The sequence below is a fragment of the Pleurodeles waltl genome, chromosome 12 (genome assembly GCF_031143425.1).
Source record: "Pleurodeles waltl isolate 20211129_DDA chromosome 12, aPleWal1.hap1.20221129, whole genome shotgun sequence".
NCBI classification, from domain to species: domain Eukaryota; kingdom Metazoa; phylum Chordata; class Amphibia; order Caudata; family Salamandridae; genus Pleurodeles; species Pleurodeles waltl.
The window spans coordinates 349581937-349599507 of NC_090451.1; the positions used below are offsets into that span (position 1 = coordinate 349581937).

The following is a 17571-nucleotide window of genomic DNA, read 5'->3' on the forward strand; positions in this document are numbered from 1 at the left end:
TGGTAGAGAGATTGTCCTAATTTCTGATATCAGAGTTTAAAGGGTATTAAACCTTACCTCAGCATTTACCAGTAGCCAGTGTGGCATAAAGTTTGAGTGCAATATGTAAGAAGACTGCAGCAGCCTTACATTTTTTTGAGGAAGAAATAGCGATACATGGTTCAGTGTCAGGACCCGTGCTAAAATGGTCAAACGTAGTGAGAAAGTACCCCCAATGCGGCTAATGAATTCGTTCATTTGTGTCCATTACATCACAAATTCCTAAGATTTCAGGTTCATCGTTTAATATTTCTAATCTTCTATTACTGTCCCTACTGGTAAAATCGATTACTCCGCAATGCTCAGCTGTTTCAGGAGACATTCAGTTTCGAGACCTAAGTCAAATCGGAGTTCAAACAGCAGGCAGAACTAAGTGTACTCTTATATCTATCATAGACAATCTTAGACTGAATTTGTTTTGTTTACTGGTGCCTTTTGGTATTGTCTAGCATGTCATTGTCTTCCATAAGCCCAATAGACCCTGGTGCAGGAGTCACTCCTTTGATTGATCTGCTCATTTTTTGACAAACAGGCCTGTGGAGTTAGAGATTTACACTTGTAGGTGTGTGAATTACCATTTGTAGTAAGTACTATTTATCCTACGTACTACAAAACGCAGTTTGTGAATCACGCCTAACAACTAATAACCAACACTGGAAAAGTGGATTATGAAAATAAGAAATGCCATAAAGGGCCCGTTAGAGCTGCTCAAAGCGGTCAGCTTAAAGAAAACCATAAACTGCACGCCTATCTCTCACACTTCCTCTATCACACTGCTAACAGTTGCTTTCCAACACACGATAACTACACCTTGATGGGTCTCACACACAATATAGAAACACTTCCTAAAGAGGATCAAAACAAAGGCAACACCTTTCCAACCTCACACTTTACACAGTGCAGCATGCTACCCATGCAGGCAAGCTCTTTAGCGCCCCACATAGGGGTAGTTAGCGCTATATAAATGTTGCAATATAGTACAATACTGGGTACCTATGACTAACGTGCAACTCATCTGGAAAAAACACAGATTTTAAGCGCTGTGTCAATGCCATATAATACAATGCAACAGTCCTTCGTTTTCCAACGGATTGAGCCAATGTAAACCACGTCTGAGAACCTGTCTGCACAGTAAAGAGAATTGTATAGTTTACTTTAAGTAGTTAGACTATGTGGTTCAGTGAAGGGCTGCTCATTTTCTTTTTTGGCTGCTTTTGACACAATCCAGCATGGCACTGTCTTGTATAAGCAATACAGGCCACGGTCCAGTACTCAGCCCTATTATTGATCTGCTCACGTGGAGAACAAAATTGAACCGATTTAAAAATGAACACAGCGTTAGGCACAAGTTGTGGGGGGAAAAAAAGCCGATTTAAATACGCACCCAACGCGAATCACACATTCTTAGCAAATGAAGCTGATTTAACATGTAACCAATGCTCAGTGCAAAGTAGTTGATAAAATGATGTTCACTGAAATATGCAATCATACCTCCTGTTGTTGTAGTAGTAAACAGAGATTACAGACAGGTTGCTTCTAACAGTGAAAATATGGCAGTGTTTCGGCTCAGTTCGTAGTAATAAGCAGTTTAATTACACACCAGCCCATTGCAGGGCTTGTGCCAAAAAAGCCCTAGAGGTACCCTGGTGAAGTCGGAGATAGCAATTAAATATTAAAATATATTATTCTTGTTGTCATTTAAATGCTTCGTGTATTTCACATGTAGCAAGACCTAGACAAGATGCACACTGATAACATTTCATTTAAATTGTCTGTGTTTGCAATTCTTACCTGTATTCTCGTGTCCGCAGAGAGTAGAGTTTGAAAGCACATCCTAGAGCGATCACCAACAGCAGGCCGCACACCAGAGTCCCTATTAGTGCAGCAGTGATGACCTTTCTTGGCACTATGACCAGGCAGTCGTGTTCATCGCTTCCATCCTGGCAATCCTCCTGCCCATCACAACGCCAGGTCTCGAAGATGCAGAGATTGGTGCCACAGTGAAAGTTCCCTGGTTGGCAGGAGAAGCAGTTCTTTTCATCGGAACCATCGGGGCAGTTCTTTTGGTTGTTACATCGGTCAAGAATAGAGTAGCATAGACCACTGCTGCCCTCACAGGGATACTCATTCTTTAGGCAAGCTGGGCAGTTTTCTTCGTCTTTCCCATTTGGGCAGTGCCACCAACCATCGCAGTGCTGCTTATCGGAGAAGCACTGGTCTTCATCCCCACAAGGATGCTCCCAGGGGAGGCAATAGCCTTTTACCTGATAGGTTGCGTTGAATCCATGGCCAGTACTCTTCGCTCGGGCATGATATGACACCGTGAGCTGACCCTTTGTGGACTCAATGTTCACTGAACGTCTGTTGTTGTGGTAAGACAACATCTGTACAAGCCTATCACTTCTCTCTCCGATGCCATCATATACTCTTACGTAGTCGCTGTAACCAAGCTGCAAGTCAAGCTGTAGGATGACATGGCGGTTATCCTGAGTATCGACATACCAAGTGCAATGAAGATCTGTCCGACTGTGGTCGGAGCGGAACAAGTCTGGTGAAGCAAAGGACCCATAGAAATTACCAAGTTTCTTGCCACAAGAAAGATCAGGACAGTTTTCTTCATCTGAGCCATCAACGCAGTCCTTTGCCGAGTTACATCTCAATTCATTGGACAAACATTGCGTGGAATGGGCGATGTTACACTGAAATGTTCCAAAGGGGCACAGGGCAGACGGAGGCTCTGTTGGTGGAACTGTGCAATTCTTTTCATCTGAATTGTCCCCACATTCGTCTGCTGAATTGCACTTCCAGGTACTGGGTATACACTTGCCATTTTTACACAAGAATTCATCCGGTTGGCAAACTGTCAAGTCTGCTTTCCCTAAAGGGCAAAACACAGAGTGAATATCCTGACATATGCCGGCATTAGACCATTATACTTTGAGTAGTGTATTGCACATTTCAGCAAACATAACCTCCTTTCACCAAATAACATGACCAACTAACATCTACAGCTAGGTGTTGTGTCCATCAACTTCACCTAATCTAGAATGGCGAAGTGTAATGTTGTAATGTAGCACCTCTACAGCTTTGTTACAGATTTTGAGGGTTTCTCTACCTGTGCTTGGCAGTGAAAATTCAGATTTTTTGACTGTATTGGATCTCTGTAGATTTTAGCAACGAGAGCTATCTATCTATCTATCTATCTATCTATCTATCTATCTATCTATCTATCTATCTATCTATCTATCTATCTATCTACCTATCTATCTATCTATCTATCTATCTACCTATCTATCTATCTATCTATCTATCTATCTATCTATCTATCTACCTATCTATCTATCTATCTATCTATCTACCTACCTATCTATCTAGTTAGTCCAAGTCTATCCGGACTGAGAAGAACAACACTGGGTATATCCTACAGAGGAAGGTATTTTGTGAAAATTATCTTATTCATGTCCTGTTCCTACCTGCAACATAAAGAGTGCCGAAAGCACCAAACCTGTTGCCCATCTACATTTGTGACGAAGTATCTCATCCGCCAAACTCTAAATCAGGCCCTAGGTCATCATGGTACAGAAATATGCACCATGTTGTAACTTATGGTATCATTGAGGGGGGAGTTGCAAGATTGGTGGCCATCTCAGCCACTTAAAGAAATAGATGCCCTGCTGAAGACTACTGCTGAAAGTCAACAAAAAAATAGATTTTCATCTATACATTGTTGCAACAGTTTTTGCTAGATTGCATCACTGTACAGAGAAAAATCCATTACTTTTGTTCTTCATTCTCAACCCTACTGACTTACCCATATTTTAAAGCAAATCCTAACTGCCTTTTTGAAACTCCATTGTGCTAAAAAAAATATATATATAAAACCATTCTTACCTTCTAATTTGTAGACTAACGTTCAACTGTTAGTGCTCTCTTACACTGATGGAACAATGCTTTTCTGGTCAGCTTACTTCAGTATGGTCTTAATTCATTATATGCTTTCTTTCACACTGCACACAGCTAAATGTGAGTTCATGACAGTTAGAACACATTACTTCAATTCTTTACTCTCGTTTCTAAAGCCAGTTACAGTACATACAGTGAGATCCGTCGTGGCTAATCCTGCTATTTCAAGCACAAACTATGCCTGGTTGCTGTTTTTATGTTGGACATCTTAACCTTTGGTCTGAAAATTCTTCTGCAGCAGAAGTCACAAAACCAGCACTTCCAAACTAAGACTTTTTGATCCTCTTACAGTGTACCTATGTCTAGTTTCCTCAATGTTACCTTATTTTTGGATAGGCTTGAAAATACGTGGGTTTTCTCAAAATCTTTATTTGCGATAATTTTCTAAACCCCTCCTCAACCTTACTCCCACTTCCTTGGTTGTGTGTAACAGGACAAGTCTTTTCTTAAAGGTAATCTTAACAGCACACTGTTGCATTAAAGCTATATTTATGAAGGAGAAGAATAAAATATTACTTTAACAATAAATCAGTAAATTAATATATTTATAACACTTCATAGCACTCTTACCTCTGGGGCCAAGCACGGTGAGGTAACATGCCAATTCTTAAATAAACACATGGGTCATTATCACTTAAAGGAGTTCCATTTTGTTTTTAACCAGTCAACAAAGCATCCAACAGGAAAAAATTAAATTCAGCTACTCGTAGTTATTTTTACTCATTTACTTTAGTCACATCTACTACTAGAAGTTGCCCCAGTAGCATGAAAGGCGACTGTCGGTGGCAAGGTAATCCCTTGACCACCTAGCAGAAAAAAGATCGCTAAGAAAGAGCCTCTTGGAGGGGCCCATTGGGTATTGCAGTGCCCCTCCAAAAAGGAGCCAACCCAATGATAAAGTGTCGCTTTGGTGGGTGATGGTCTATACATCCTACAAAGGGTATCTCCTTTGACCTGGAATCACGACCTAAAACCAGTATTCAGAACATAGGACGTGCACTACAGAACTGCATAATCTTTTTTTTTTTTTTTTACGGAAGTGCAAACACTATCCAGTAAACCTCATTGAAAGCACCCTTAACCAAGTCTTTATACTCAGAAAGTAAACGCTGTAGGTTGCTATTACAGGTGACCCAAAATTCCCTATTTCACTGAAAATGGTGGCACATGGGTTTTTCACCTGGACCTTTCACCTGCTCAAAGCACACAAAATCGTTTGCCCGCAATAGAGTATCCCTGTGGAAACGCAGGTTTAATTTTATTTCACATTTCTCAGTGGTCTTCTCATAACGTGCCAGTACTTCTGATATCCAAATGTACTGATACCCAAAAGTTCCAATAACTAAGAGTGCCACTAACCAGAACTGCTGATACCCAGAAGTACGTATTGATACTTCCAGGTGCGGAAATGCAAAGCAGGTTAACTGTATAGCTCATGACGAAGCCCTTAATAAACTATTCTGACTTTCAGACTTCTAAGATAAACGTCTGTAACAATGTGTTCTACATTCATAAATCCGGGCCAGAGGATGGCTTAGCACAAACTGGAAGGCCTGTTCCAATTTCTAGTTTCACCAAGAGTTCTGGATCAAGCAGGCAAGTAGCGCCCACGCCATACTGGGGCAACCCATGTGGTCCAAAAAATCCCGGACAATGGTGATCACAATATAATGACCCGAAACCCTGGACAAACACAACCCAATTACCTCGTGACCACCCCCCATGCAAATGAGGGCATGCCTTCTTCACTTTATGCACCAGTGCAATTCATATTACAGAAAGTACTGTGCACAATGTAATGGGGAGGTTGTCACTAGTGCATTTTCTAATTTACAGTATTAATGTGTGTATAAGAGAGATTAAATGGAATGAGGTGCATAGTACAGAACCATGTTCATCAGGATGTGCACTGGTGCAAAAATTCACCACATTCTAGTTATTTACTTCAGATGTAGAAGTCAATCTCCGAGGCCTTCTTTTAGTTTGGTTCATATGGACTACTGACACATTAAACCATCCTTTTGCTACGTTCAATTTTTCTTACCTCCTCAAGTAAAAGTATGATGTATTTCAAAAATGATTTTAAAATGTAATTATTTGTTTAGTCTTTTAATTAATTTGTTCTCATACCCTGTTTTAATATAAGTTCTCTTTTAGATAAATCGGCACCCCAAATGTTCTTGGCTGGAATATAATATATAAAGCAATAAACTAGAAACTTAAGAAAAAAGGTTTAAAAAATAATAAACACTGTGCTGTTAGGGAAATAATGAGATGGCGTGGGACAGAAAAGACTGACTTTTGGAGAGTTGAGACTTAAAAGCCAGAAGTGGGAAAAACATGTAAAAAGGGAAAGCAGTATGCAAACAGTCTACAAATGAACAAATAAAAAGTGGAAAGACCATGATCACCCAAAAACCAGGGGTGGACCTGAAGAGTGGAGGTTGAAGCTAACATGAAAGACAGTAACAGAGCAAAAGAAAAGTGCAAAGGCAGCGCAAATTCATGAGCAGAAATGCAAAACAAATGGTTGGACAAATAAGGAGAAGCAGGAAAATACATTGTTGAGCTAAGAACTAGATACTTATATGGATGAGAACAAATACTGAGATGGACCAAGTTCAAACAGATGTCATTAGATGCAGGCAGTCTTAGACCTGGCATCTTTGGTGTAGTTTTCCCCTAACTTTTTGCCTTCAACCCTCTTCTTTCATACTTTCTGACTCAGCACACTTTACTATGGCTAACTAGTGCTAAAGTGCTCTCTCTGTAAAACATGGTAGAATTTGTTGATACCCAATTGGCATATATAATTTACTTGCAAGTCCCTAGTAAAGTGGCAGTACCTGGCGCAAGGCCTGTAAACTGAAAAGCTACTAGTGGGACTGCAGTACACATTATCACCCACTTAAGTAGCACTTAAACATGCCTGAGGTCTGCCACCGCAGCCTGTGTGTGCAGTTTTTAAACTGCCATGTCGAGCTGGCAAAATAAACCTTTTGCCAGGGCCAAACCTTCCTCTTAATACATATAAGTCACCCCTGTGGTAGGCCCTGGACAGCCCAGAGGGTAGGGAGCAGACTATTTAAAATGTAGGGCATGTACTGTTATGGTTTACATGTCCAGGTAGTGAAAAACCCTTACACTCGGTTTTCAATACTGCAAGGTCTACCTCTCTCATAGGCTAACATTGGGGTTACCTTATTACATCTAAAAAGTGATAATTTCCAAATAGGAACAGGTAACCAGTTCATGTCCTGTGTCTTTGCAATTGTAATGAAAAATGTTTTCTCACGGCGAAATCTGATATTAATTTAGTTCTGAAAATACCACTTTTAGAATGTTGCCATTTTTTTCCAGTCATAGCCATTTAGTGCCTGCAGCCTATCTCTGGAGTACATGACTATGTGCAGCTGACAGCTGGACTCTGTGTATTCTTCCTAGACAGCCACACACACAATAGGGAGCTCAGTTGCCAGGGTGGACTATAACTGGAAGGTTGGGAGGGTGGAGCCGGGCACAGCCCTTCTTACACTTGAATAGGCTGTGTCTTGCCTCCAAATAAAGGGCTGCATACCCCCTGCAGTTATTCTGGAGCCAAGACAAGGAAGGCAGGATGCCTGGAGACATTAAAGGGAAACCTCTAGAAGCAGTATTGAGGCCTTCTTGCCAGAGTGAGAAAGATTGGACCGCATCAGCCCATTTGTGGATCTAGAAGAACAGACGAACCTCCTCTGCTGTGTGTCACAAACCTGAGCAGGACTGATGCATCATCTCTGCTGCTAGGGTTCTCCCTTCACAATGACTCCACATCGACCCTGCAGCCGGTGTAAAAAATGTTGCTGAGGAAAGCTTCACTGGTGCAGGCCCTTGCATCGCAAATCTCTCATTGACAGCAGTCTCAACGATGATACAGGTTCTTGCATCACAGCCATGAAGCATCTTGCAACTGGAGCATCGGCTCAACTACGTGACGTATCCTTAACGCCAGACATTGCATCGCAAGCCCTCATGAACGGGATCCTTGATGACGCAGGACCTTGCATTGCAACTCCTCGGAACCGGCGCATTGCCTCAGCTGTGTGATGTAACCTTGGTGTGGGACCTCACAAAGCTCAGCAACCAAGATCTAAGGTACCCTTGTTTAGTGTCCCTAACTGGGTCCCTCTATCTGGCCCGTGCCCCGTCACTGTTTGCCTGAACATCTGAATTTGTACCGGTCCAGTGCGACCAGATATCCAGTTGGTGCTTTGTGCTTTTTGGTTCCATTTTCACTGAAATCTCTAAATGTACATATATCGGCTCTATTGATTGGATTTTTGCCATTTGGTCTTGTTTTATTTATTAAAATGTATTCTATTTTTCTAAATTGGTGTGGGAATTTTCTTGTGTTGTGTTTTCACTTTATTACTGCTTGAAATACTGCCTAAATACATTACGCTTTGTCTCCAAGTTAAGTGTGAGTGCTTTGTGCCAAGCTATCAGAGGTCTGAGCACAGGTTAATTTGGGTTTTGCTTGTGCCTCACCCTGTCAAGGCTTGTGGCTGCTGCTTCAGTAGGTTTTCACCCCCTCAACTTGTAACCCAATTTCTGTCAAGCACCACGTGCAAAAAGTATGTAAAAACAAATAGGAAAAAATATTGTTCAACCAACAGCAAAAAGTGTCACAGCAGAATAGCAGCAAAAAGAAATGGGAGAAGAACAACATCCAACAATGGATCACAAGCAAAGGAAAATTCAGGAGCAAGGCAGAGACAACATTAAAGGGAACAGTTAAAATTATAAGACAGTAAAACAATAAGAGAGGAACACAGAATATTTTGGGAAAGCCGTGAAGAAATAGCAGGAAAGAGGTTGAGCTACGGAAGAAGAGAAGAAATGAAAGAGCTTGAATTGCACTTAAGGCTTATGCTTTTTTCCAACGTTGCCAGCCTACTTCTGTTGAATCATCAGCACTGTTCCTTCTTTTAGAATTAATGTACAGTAAATTAGTATGTGAAAGAGGTGACAGATAAAATTATTTTACTATGTATTTGCTGTCCATTGGAAGGGTACGAGAAAGAAAATTGCAATTGTTTTTTAAAAACCCCAATAAATAATCAATCATGAAAACAATTGTAAAAAAAAAACAGACAAAAGGGAAAATCAGTCAACGGTAAGCACGGTAGTGATGGAGAAAGGAGAAAAGAAAATAACTTACAAAAAGTGGAATAATAAATTATGAAAAGGGTGAGAAAACATATGAAAACTATAGAGATTCTACAGAATGCACATTTTCAAAAGATAATTATCAACACCTGTTATGTTTTCCTCAAATTATGATTGTGCAGCTCCCACATATGTATGTTTTTTTCGTAACTGACTGTGCCTTCCATCTGCTCCTTCTTATGTTTTTATAGCATTGATGATGCCAGGATTCAAGTTTGGTGGATTTTGCTTGGAATAGAGAGGGGGTGAGCTGAGTAGAGGATATGTAAGAGACAGATGTCATATGGGATAGCGTGGTAATCAGATGCAGGTTTGTGCGGTACCTACCACCTTTCGCCCTGCGTTTCCCGTAAGGGCTTGCAAAATTTGCTTTTTAAGCAAAATTTCAGGAAAATTACACAAAAGTGCAAATCTGACATTTAGCGCTAAATTTCAGAGCGAAATGCATTTTTGCGCCCATTTTTTAAGTTAGGGTACATTTCGAGCTAATACAGTGGTGCTTAAAATACAAGTGCAGCAAAAAACAACTGCTCACGTTCGGGTTGTTTGTATTTTCCACAAGCTATAAGTTTGCTTGAACGCAGTGTAATTACGCCACATGGCATAACAGTGTATTTTAGGAATTTCTCTTAACAAGCATAACCCAAAATTACGTCAATCATTTTAATTTCACTCAGGCCTCGTTTCCAGAAAAGCAGCATGATGGTATGCATAAGGCACATGGCAAGACAGCCCCACTTATAGATCCACACTTCATGGAGTGCTGCATGTTGTGATTGAAACCATTCTAAGGATCTGATTAAGAGTTTGGCGGATGGGATACAGCGTCACAAAAGTGCTGTATTACAAGTACTGTAGGCTATAATTCACTTGTTATATGATGGATAGAATATCCATCACCTTTGCGATGGAGTAGGCCTCCTGCCAAACTCTAAATAAGGCCATGTTTTTCAAAATGAAAACACATACCTACCTCTAGGCAGTTTTAGCATGTGTGGCAATTCAGGCAGAAAGTTCACGCCAAATACTTTTACATTTTCACAACAAAATGAAGGCAGCATAAAGTATTTTATCAAGTACCTCGTATATACGATAAGCGAAATCCCTGAGATTGGCCTGAACTTAATGCATCTGAATGAAAGAAAATCCAGGCGTGATCCCTTGCAGAGATGAAGGCAGGCGGAATAGATGGCCCACACACTTTGTACTCTTCTCTCCTGGAGGATGGGCCAATCATAAGCCAGTCCACATCACACCTGTGTGAATCTTCCACATCAAAATTCTTAAAACTGTCAATGAAAAACACAAACAAACAGCAAAATTATAGACTCCTAAAAGGACACGTTTGAAGTATTAGACATTCCACAGAGCATAAAATGATGAAAGATCTTCAGACAATTGCTTTCTCATTAGGAAGTATGGACCTTTGGGTCGAGGACCTCACGGGTGAGTAGTGCACGTTTACAAATCCCTGATTGATTGATTGAAGAAAATGTTTTTTCTTTCTGTATAATTTCTTATTCAGGGATGTTCACCTGAATTAGGGATAAGAACTCCTGGTGCAAAAAAAGCACTCTTATCATGAAAGGGATCTTGTAGATGTAAGAATACTCAATATTTATGACTTAGAGTTTGCATGATAAGCGTGTAATCTAGTTGAGTAAGGGGGGCAGAAATTACTAGACACCCGGGATTATTATTTTTTTTTTTTACAGATGGGGAGTGACCCCTTAGGCAAGGGTCGCTCTCATGGGGGGCAAATTTATTTTAGGCCATTTCTGTCCCCCTTTGGGAGGAGATCAGCCTATTTCTATTACCACATAGGCACCAGGGATTGGTGTGTGTTTGTGCGTTTATATAATTTTGGTATCTACTAATGTTTTGATTTGTCATAACTTTCTCACTTTATGCTTTAGCCAATCATTTTCATTTAACAAGTTTAATTTAATGTTCAGTCACCATGACTTAGAGTCAGATGTTCTTTGTCCATGTTCCAGGTTCCTGAGTTTCAGAGAATTACTTTATGAGCTATCACTTTGACATTTCATGTTTTCAAGATAAACTAATAAAGTACCAGAATGTCAATAGACTATGTCTGTTCAATACTGAACTTATGCTTTCATGTTTCAGTGTATCTTGTAGTCCAAATACAAAACCATCACCCCTACTCTTATTCCTAATGCTACCTGTTCCTGTCCTGATGTTGGTGCCTGATGTTGCTGATCCCCCTGACGAAGTACACAGTGTTGCTGATGATCGTAGTGATTTGGTAAATGTATGAGCTGTTAATTTTTATTTGTCCTTTGTTTTTCAGGTACCAGTGTTTATTTACTGCTGCTTATTTTTGATAACGCCATAGTATAGATGTTTTCTAAATTTGTGTTACTAAAACTTTTACATGAAGTCCAACCTGTTGATGCTAATCATTGGTTAGTGAGAGGTGTTATTCTCATGCTCATGAATGGTCATTTATATTTTTGTCTTAATCATTATCAGATGTATTCAATTTCTCCTGCTCAGATCTTGTTGCTATGGTTTTGTGTAATAACCGTTGAGTTCATTTTTGCATTGATTAAACTTAGATATATCCGTTGTTCGAATCAGCCTTTGTTGTTTCTCTACATGTATCATTTGTGTTTGAGAATTATTTTCGTGACTTTAACGTTGTGAATATAGGGAAAATAAATAATTAACTTCTTAATAAACTGGTGTGGTTATTGAAGTTGAATTGATTATCATATGTTATATGTGATGTCTATGACGTATTTCGAATTACATTTTCTTTAAAGCAGATTTGGTTCATCGACCTAGTGTGTGAAATCCACTATCTAGTCTCATGTTACTAAAATATAGCTAGGGTTTCTCTGCATTAACAGGGTATGGCCATACCCCTTCCCCAAATAAATGGGGACAAGGTTGTTCTGCCACCAGATGGGGCAATTACCCCCGATCCACTCCCCAGGATGGCAGAAAGCCTACTAGATGCCAGGGAATTAAAAAAAAAAAAAAAATAGTGGGGTGGTGGCTACCAACCAGTATGGGCATGGTTATGCCACCACCCAAACTGAAGGGGGTAACAGTCTTTCAGCTCTCCCCCGACACACTAAAAGATCCTATCCCATGGCAAGCAAGAGGACATGTGATTGGGTTTAGGTTTTACATTGGGGCCATGAGAGCTTGTCTAACTCTCAAAATCATCCCACTTGGAATGGTGAGTGCTGTATTTTTTGGACCTTGGGATGCTACCATGTAGAAAAATCTACGAGACCTAGACACATCTGAAAACTAAACATCTGGGTGAGTCCAGGATGGTGTGCTTCACATGCACACCGCACCCTTTTCTTACCCACAATGCACTGCAAACCTCCAACTTTGCTTGAAATCACACATTATCCCAAATTTTTGTGATGGAACCTTCCGGAACCTGGAGGAATCCACAAAATTCCTACCACCCAGCATTGTCGCATCTATACCGATAACAATTCTGCCCCACTTGTCAGCTTAAAAACGGCCCTTTTGGACCCGCTTAGGTTACCCCTCATTTTCAACATGGTTTTGGCTCTTCCCTGTCACAGGCACTTGGCCCACCTACACAAGTGAGGTATAATTTTTACCGGGAGACTGAGGGGAATGTTGGGTGGTAGGAAATGTGTGCCCGTGCGATGATCCCACACAGAAATGTGGGGAGATGTGATTTTTTTAGCTACATTTGAGGTTTCCTGATGATGTTGGGTAAGAAAACACTGGGGGATCCATGCAAGTCACACCTCCCTGGACTCCCTCAGGTGTCTAGTTTTCAGAAATGTCTGGGTTTGGTAGGTTTCCCTAGATGGCTGCTAAGCCCAGGACCAAAAATGCAGGTGTCCCCCCCTGCAAAAACAGGTAGTTTTGTATTTAATAATTTTGATGTGTCCACGTAGTGTTTTGGGGCATTTCTTGTCGCGGGCACTAGTCCTATCCGCACAAGTGAGGTACCATTTCTATCGGGAGACTTGCGGGAATGCTTGATGGAATTTTGTGGCTCCTTTCAGATTCCAGAACATTCTGTGACCGAGGAAAAAGTGTTTTTTTGCCACATTTTGAGGTTTGCAAAGGATTCTGGGTAACAGAACCTAGAGCGAGCCCCACAAATCACCCCATTCCGAATTCCCCTATGTATCTAGTTTTCAAATATGTATAAGTTTGCTAGGTTTCCCTAGGTGCTGGCTGAGCTAGAGGCCAAAATCTACAGCTAGGCACTTTGCAAAAAACAGGTCAGTTTTCTTTGTGAAAAGGTGTCCGTGTTCTGTTTCCTGTCGCGGGCATTAGGCCTACCCACGCAAGTGAGGTACCATTTTTATCGGGAGACTTGGGGGAACACAGAACAAGTGTTATTGCCCCTTGTCTTTCTCTACATTTTTTCCTTCCAAATGTAAGACAGTGTGTAAAAAAGACATCTATTTGAGAAATGCCCTGTTATTCACATGCTAGTATGGGGACCCCGGAATTCAGAGATGTGCAAATAACCACTGCTTCTCAACACCTTATCTTGTGCCCATTTTGGAAATACAAAGGTTTCCTTGATACCTATTTTTCACTCTTTATATTTCACCAAATGAATTGCTGTATACCCGGTATACAATGAAAACCCATTGCAAGGTGCAGCTCCTTTATTGACTCTGGGTACCTAGGGTTCTTGTTGAACCCACAAGCTCTATATATCCCAGCAACCAGAAGAGTCCAGCAGATGTAACGGTGTATTGCTTTAGAAAATCTGACATTGCAGGAAAAAGTTACAGAGTAAAAGGTGGAAAATAATGGTTGTTTTTTCACCTCAATTTAATTTTTTTTTTTATTTCAGCAGTTACTTTCTGTAGGAAAACCTTGGAGGATCTACACAAACGATCCCTTGCTGGATTCAGAATTTTGTCTACTTTTTAGAAATGTTTAGCTGTCTGGGATCCAGCATTGGTTTCACACCCATTTCTGTCACTAGATGGAAGGAGGCTAAAAGCACAAAATAATAGTAAAAATGGGGTATGTCCCAGTAAAATATCAAAATTGTGTTGAAAAATGTGGTTTTCTGATTCAAATCTACGTGTTCCGGAAAGCTGGTGATTTTAGCACTGCACTTCTTTGTTGATGCCATTTTCAGGGAAAAAAACACACGCCTTCTTCTGCAACCCTTGTTCCACATTGTTTTTTTTGTTTTTTTTTAAACTAAATGTTCGCTGTATTTTGGCTAATTTCTTGGTGTCCTCCAGAGGAACCCACAAACTCTGGGTACCTCTAGAATCCCTAGGACGTTGGACAAAAAAAGGATGCAAATTTGGCGTGGGTAGCTTATGTGGACAAAAAGTTATGAGGGACTAAGTGCAATCTGCACCAAATAGCCACAAAAAGGCCTGGCACATGAGGGGGAAAAGGTCTGGCAGCGAAGTGGTTAAACGACTCATCTGGACTGCTTTTCTGTTGTTGCCCTGCTGCCTGCTACTTGTTGGGGAGCCTACAGAATTCACTGGATTGCTTTCCTGCCTGTTGGCCTGCTGCCAGCTGATCCCTGACTCTGGTCTAACCAGATAATTCATGGGACTTGTAACCAAACACTGCTGGTTCTACTATTTGCACACCACCAGGGGACTGTTGTACTGGTAGGAGGACCCACCATTTTACTCACTGCCGTATGTGCTGTCCTGCAGCCTACTACTTTTCTTGTGTGCCCTGCACCAAGTATTTTCTCAGTGCCACCACTGGTGGCCTTAAGCCCTTCTGCCATGGGACTCTGCCTTTAGGGAGTTCGGCAGCAGCAGGCTACATAAGGAGCTGGGGACAACTGCTCTGTGTTGAAAAAAACTAGCATGTGGGGACCGCTGCTTTCTGCTCTTCTTCTTGTCTCCCAGCGCATGGTGGGTGCTCTATGCAGAAATGCGTGTAGGGCACCTCCTTTAGATACTCAAGGGAGAGGGGCATGTGTTTTCCCCCTGTGCACGACCATCAGAAACTCCCTTAATGGGGCCCGCCACCAAAAGACATGTTTCAAAGAAACAGAGTACACTGCCTACACTCCAGCAACAAAGTACTACACACCAAAGCATCATGGTAAATGCAGTCAAATTCGTAGTCCATTCAAAAAGTAATAACGTCTTTCACCTCCGTAGGTGCAGCAAGTGCTGTATATCCCTGTACACGTGTTTCTGGGTTTATCCCTTCATCAGCAGGGAGCAGCATGGTATAGGGGCTAGAGAGACGTGGCGAGCGGAGCCAGAAAGTGGTAATCCCATCATCACTGCCGAAAGAGACACTGTCCAGGAGGCTCGCTTCTGCAGCATGGAGGACCTAGGCTAGATGGCGAGCAGGTACCACCTTCCTCCCCACATTCCTTCATGGGCATCAAGGCTCGTTTTGACAAAACCAAGGCTGTGATTAGAGCTGCTGTACCACACACTTGGCGGCAGCTGTATTAGCTCTGAAAGCAGAGGAGGTGGAATGAGGTCTCCCTGCATTCCACTGCAATTGCACCCTCTCCTTCCCCCTTTTCTGAGAACGGACTGCGGGGGAATTATTATTCGTGTTCTTTCCATAGAAGGGGAAACCTCTAGAGAGAGTTCCTAACTGCCAAATTGCTAGTGGACTTGAGCAGAAATAGCAAAAAAAGTCCTTGGGCACAGCATCAGCCAGGGTCCTCCATTCCTACTCTGTAGCAGTCACAGACATGGAAGATTGGGTGGATCGTCACTGACAAACTTGGTCTTCAGTTGAGAAGGGAGGTCAAGAGACCCTTGGGTTCATGCAGATCATCTTCAGATGTACATCTTCGGTAAAACTGCTTCTTCTGGTCCACTCCTCTACCAGATGTAGTGGCTGGGCTTCGCCTCCTCTAGCAGACAGCTCCTGCAGGTCAAGGAACTCCCCTTCTCCCCCTCTTAGCAGACAGACAGACCACTGGTCCCCAAAGGCAGCTTATCAAGGAAGATGTTCATCTTTCCAGTGATGCCCACTCACCTCTGAAAGACCATCAGCAATACCAGCCCTGGATCACAGCAGCTCTTCGAGTAACAGTATAGTAGCCCCATCCTTGGTCAGTGAAGCAGCTTAAAATTAGAAACAAATAGGAAAATGTGTGTCCTAATCTCATATAAAGTTTCCAGACAGGGGCTCTGCCTCCACTGCCTATAGTTCAGGAACCAGTTTGGAGTGGATCTTTTCACAACTTGATCTTTCTGCTGTACAAACAATTATTTGTGTAAGGGGATGGCTCTCAAAGCAGGTAGTGATGATGCTTGTTCCAAGCAGGACTACACGTAAGATGAATACCAGGAGTGTGAAGTACTGCAGCTGGCTGTGACCAGTATTTCCGGATGGACCACTTAATAAAGACAAAAAGTCAAGGCCCTGCATAGAAACGTATCTCCATTTAACAAATTATTCTGCTGACTAACCTCTATTCCCCTACCAACACTCAAATGGCAGTGCTTGGGAAAGACTAAATAACAATCCCCCTGATAAATAGGTCACATGGAATTTCTAAAGGCATCCCTACCTCCCTGTCTCCACACTTCAGTATCTGTAGTGCCACACTCAAGCTTAGGAATGCACATGATGTACTTCCACCACCTCTGAAGGCTGTATCAACACCTCCATGTTGTGCCAAAACCAGATTCTACTGGCTATAGCATACATTTACTCACAACCAACATGGAGTCCTATTTGCAGGGACCATACATGCAGCACACACTTGACATAAGCACATAGACGGCAGCACAGGATATAGGCATGACATATGAAAAGAACTTTACAAGTGTGCTAATAGGGATTCCAGATTCAGAAGCGGTAGGCTGCCACCACCACTCATTGCACATTACCCAGGGATGCAGATGGTATTTGTGTGTCGCTCAAGCAGTCCATTTTTGACACTTCCTACTTAACCCCAGAGCAAGGCTCTGGGTCTCAGGACCATTATCAGGCCTATGCCTCAGCACACAAGAAGGACTTTGTGGGTGCTGGGCCACAAGAAAGTCAGGATACCAGGCTCACTTGCAGGTGAATATCTCAGGGTAGGGGTGCACAGCCATTTCCCAAGCCCAAGATATTCCAATCCCCACACCAACTTTCAACAAACTGATTCCTAAATTCCAAAACTGGTTTAGGGCCAAGTCTGGTACCACTCTTCATGCATTGGTAATGTACCTTTTCATCTCCAAGGTTCAATGCAAAACACTGCCAGCCCTGCACTGTGTTTTAATTGATTACCAACTTTGGATTCATATATTGTATCTCACTTTATTATTGCAGAAGCTGAAGCTGGTCCAGTATGTTAGCTTTCCTTAGTTTCTAATAAAAATCAAAGCACTGTAATCCAAAACCCAGGTCAAGGCTCAACTC

At 41.8% G+C, this 17571-nt stretch overlaps 1 protein-coding gene across 2 annotated transcripts in view; it reads right to left on the minus strand.

Annotated features, from left to right (window-relative positions):
• Positions 1 to 17571, minus strand: part of LRP3 (LDL receptor related protein 3) — a 136488-nt gene that overhangs the window by 19919 nt on the left and 98998 nt on the right. For both annotated transcript variants that reach the window (XM_069216533.1, XM_069216532.1), the window contains exons 4-5: positions 10291 to 10499; positions 1831 to 2917 (exon numbers count right to left, since the gene is read on the minus strand). In XM_069216533.1, the coding sequence (XP_069072634.1) occupies positions 1831 to 2917; positions 10291 to 10499 (1296 nt within the window). The remainder of the gene's footprint in view (positions 1 to 1830; positions 2918 to 10290; positions 10500 to 17571) is intronic.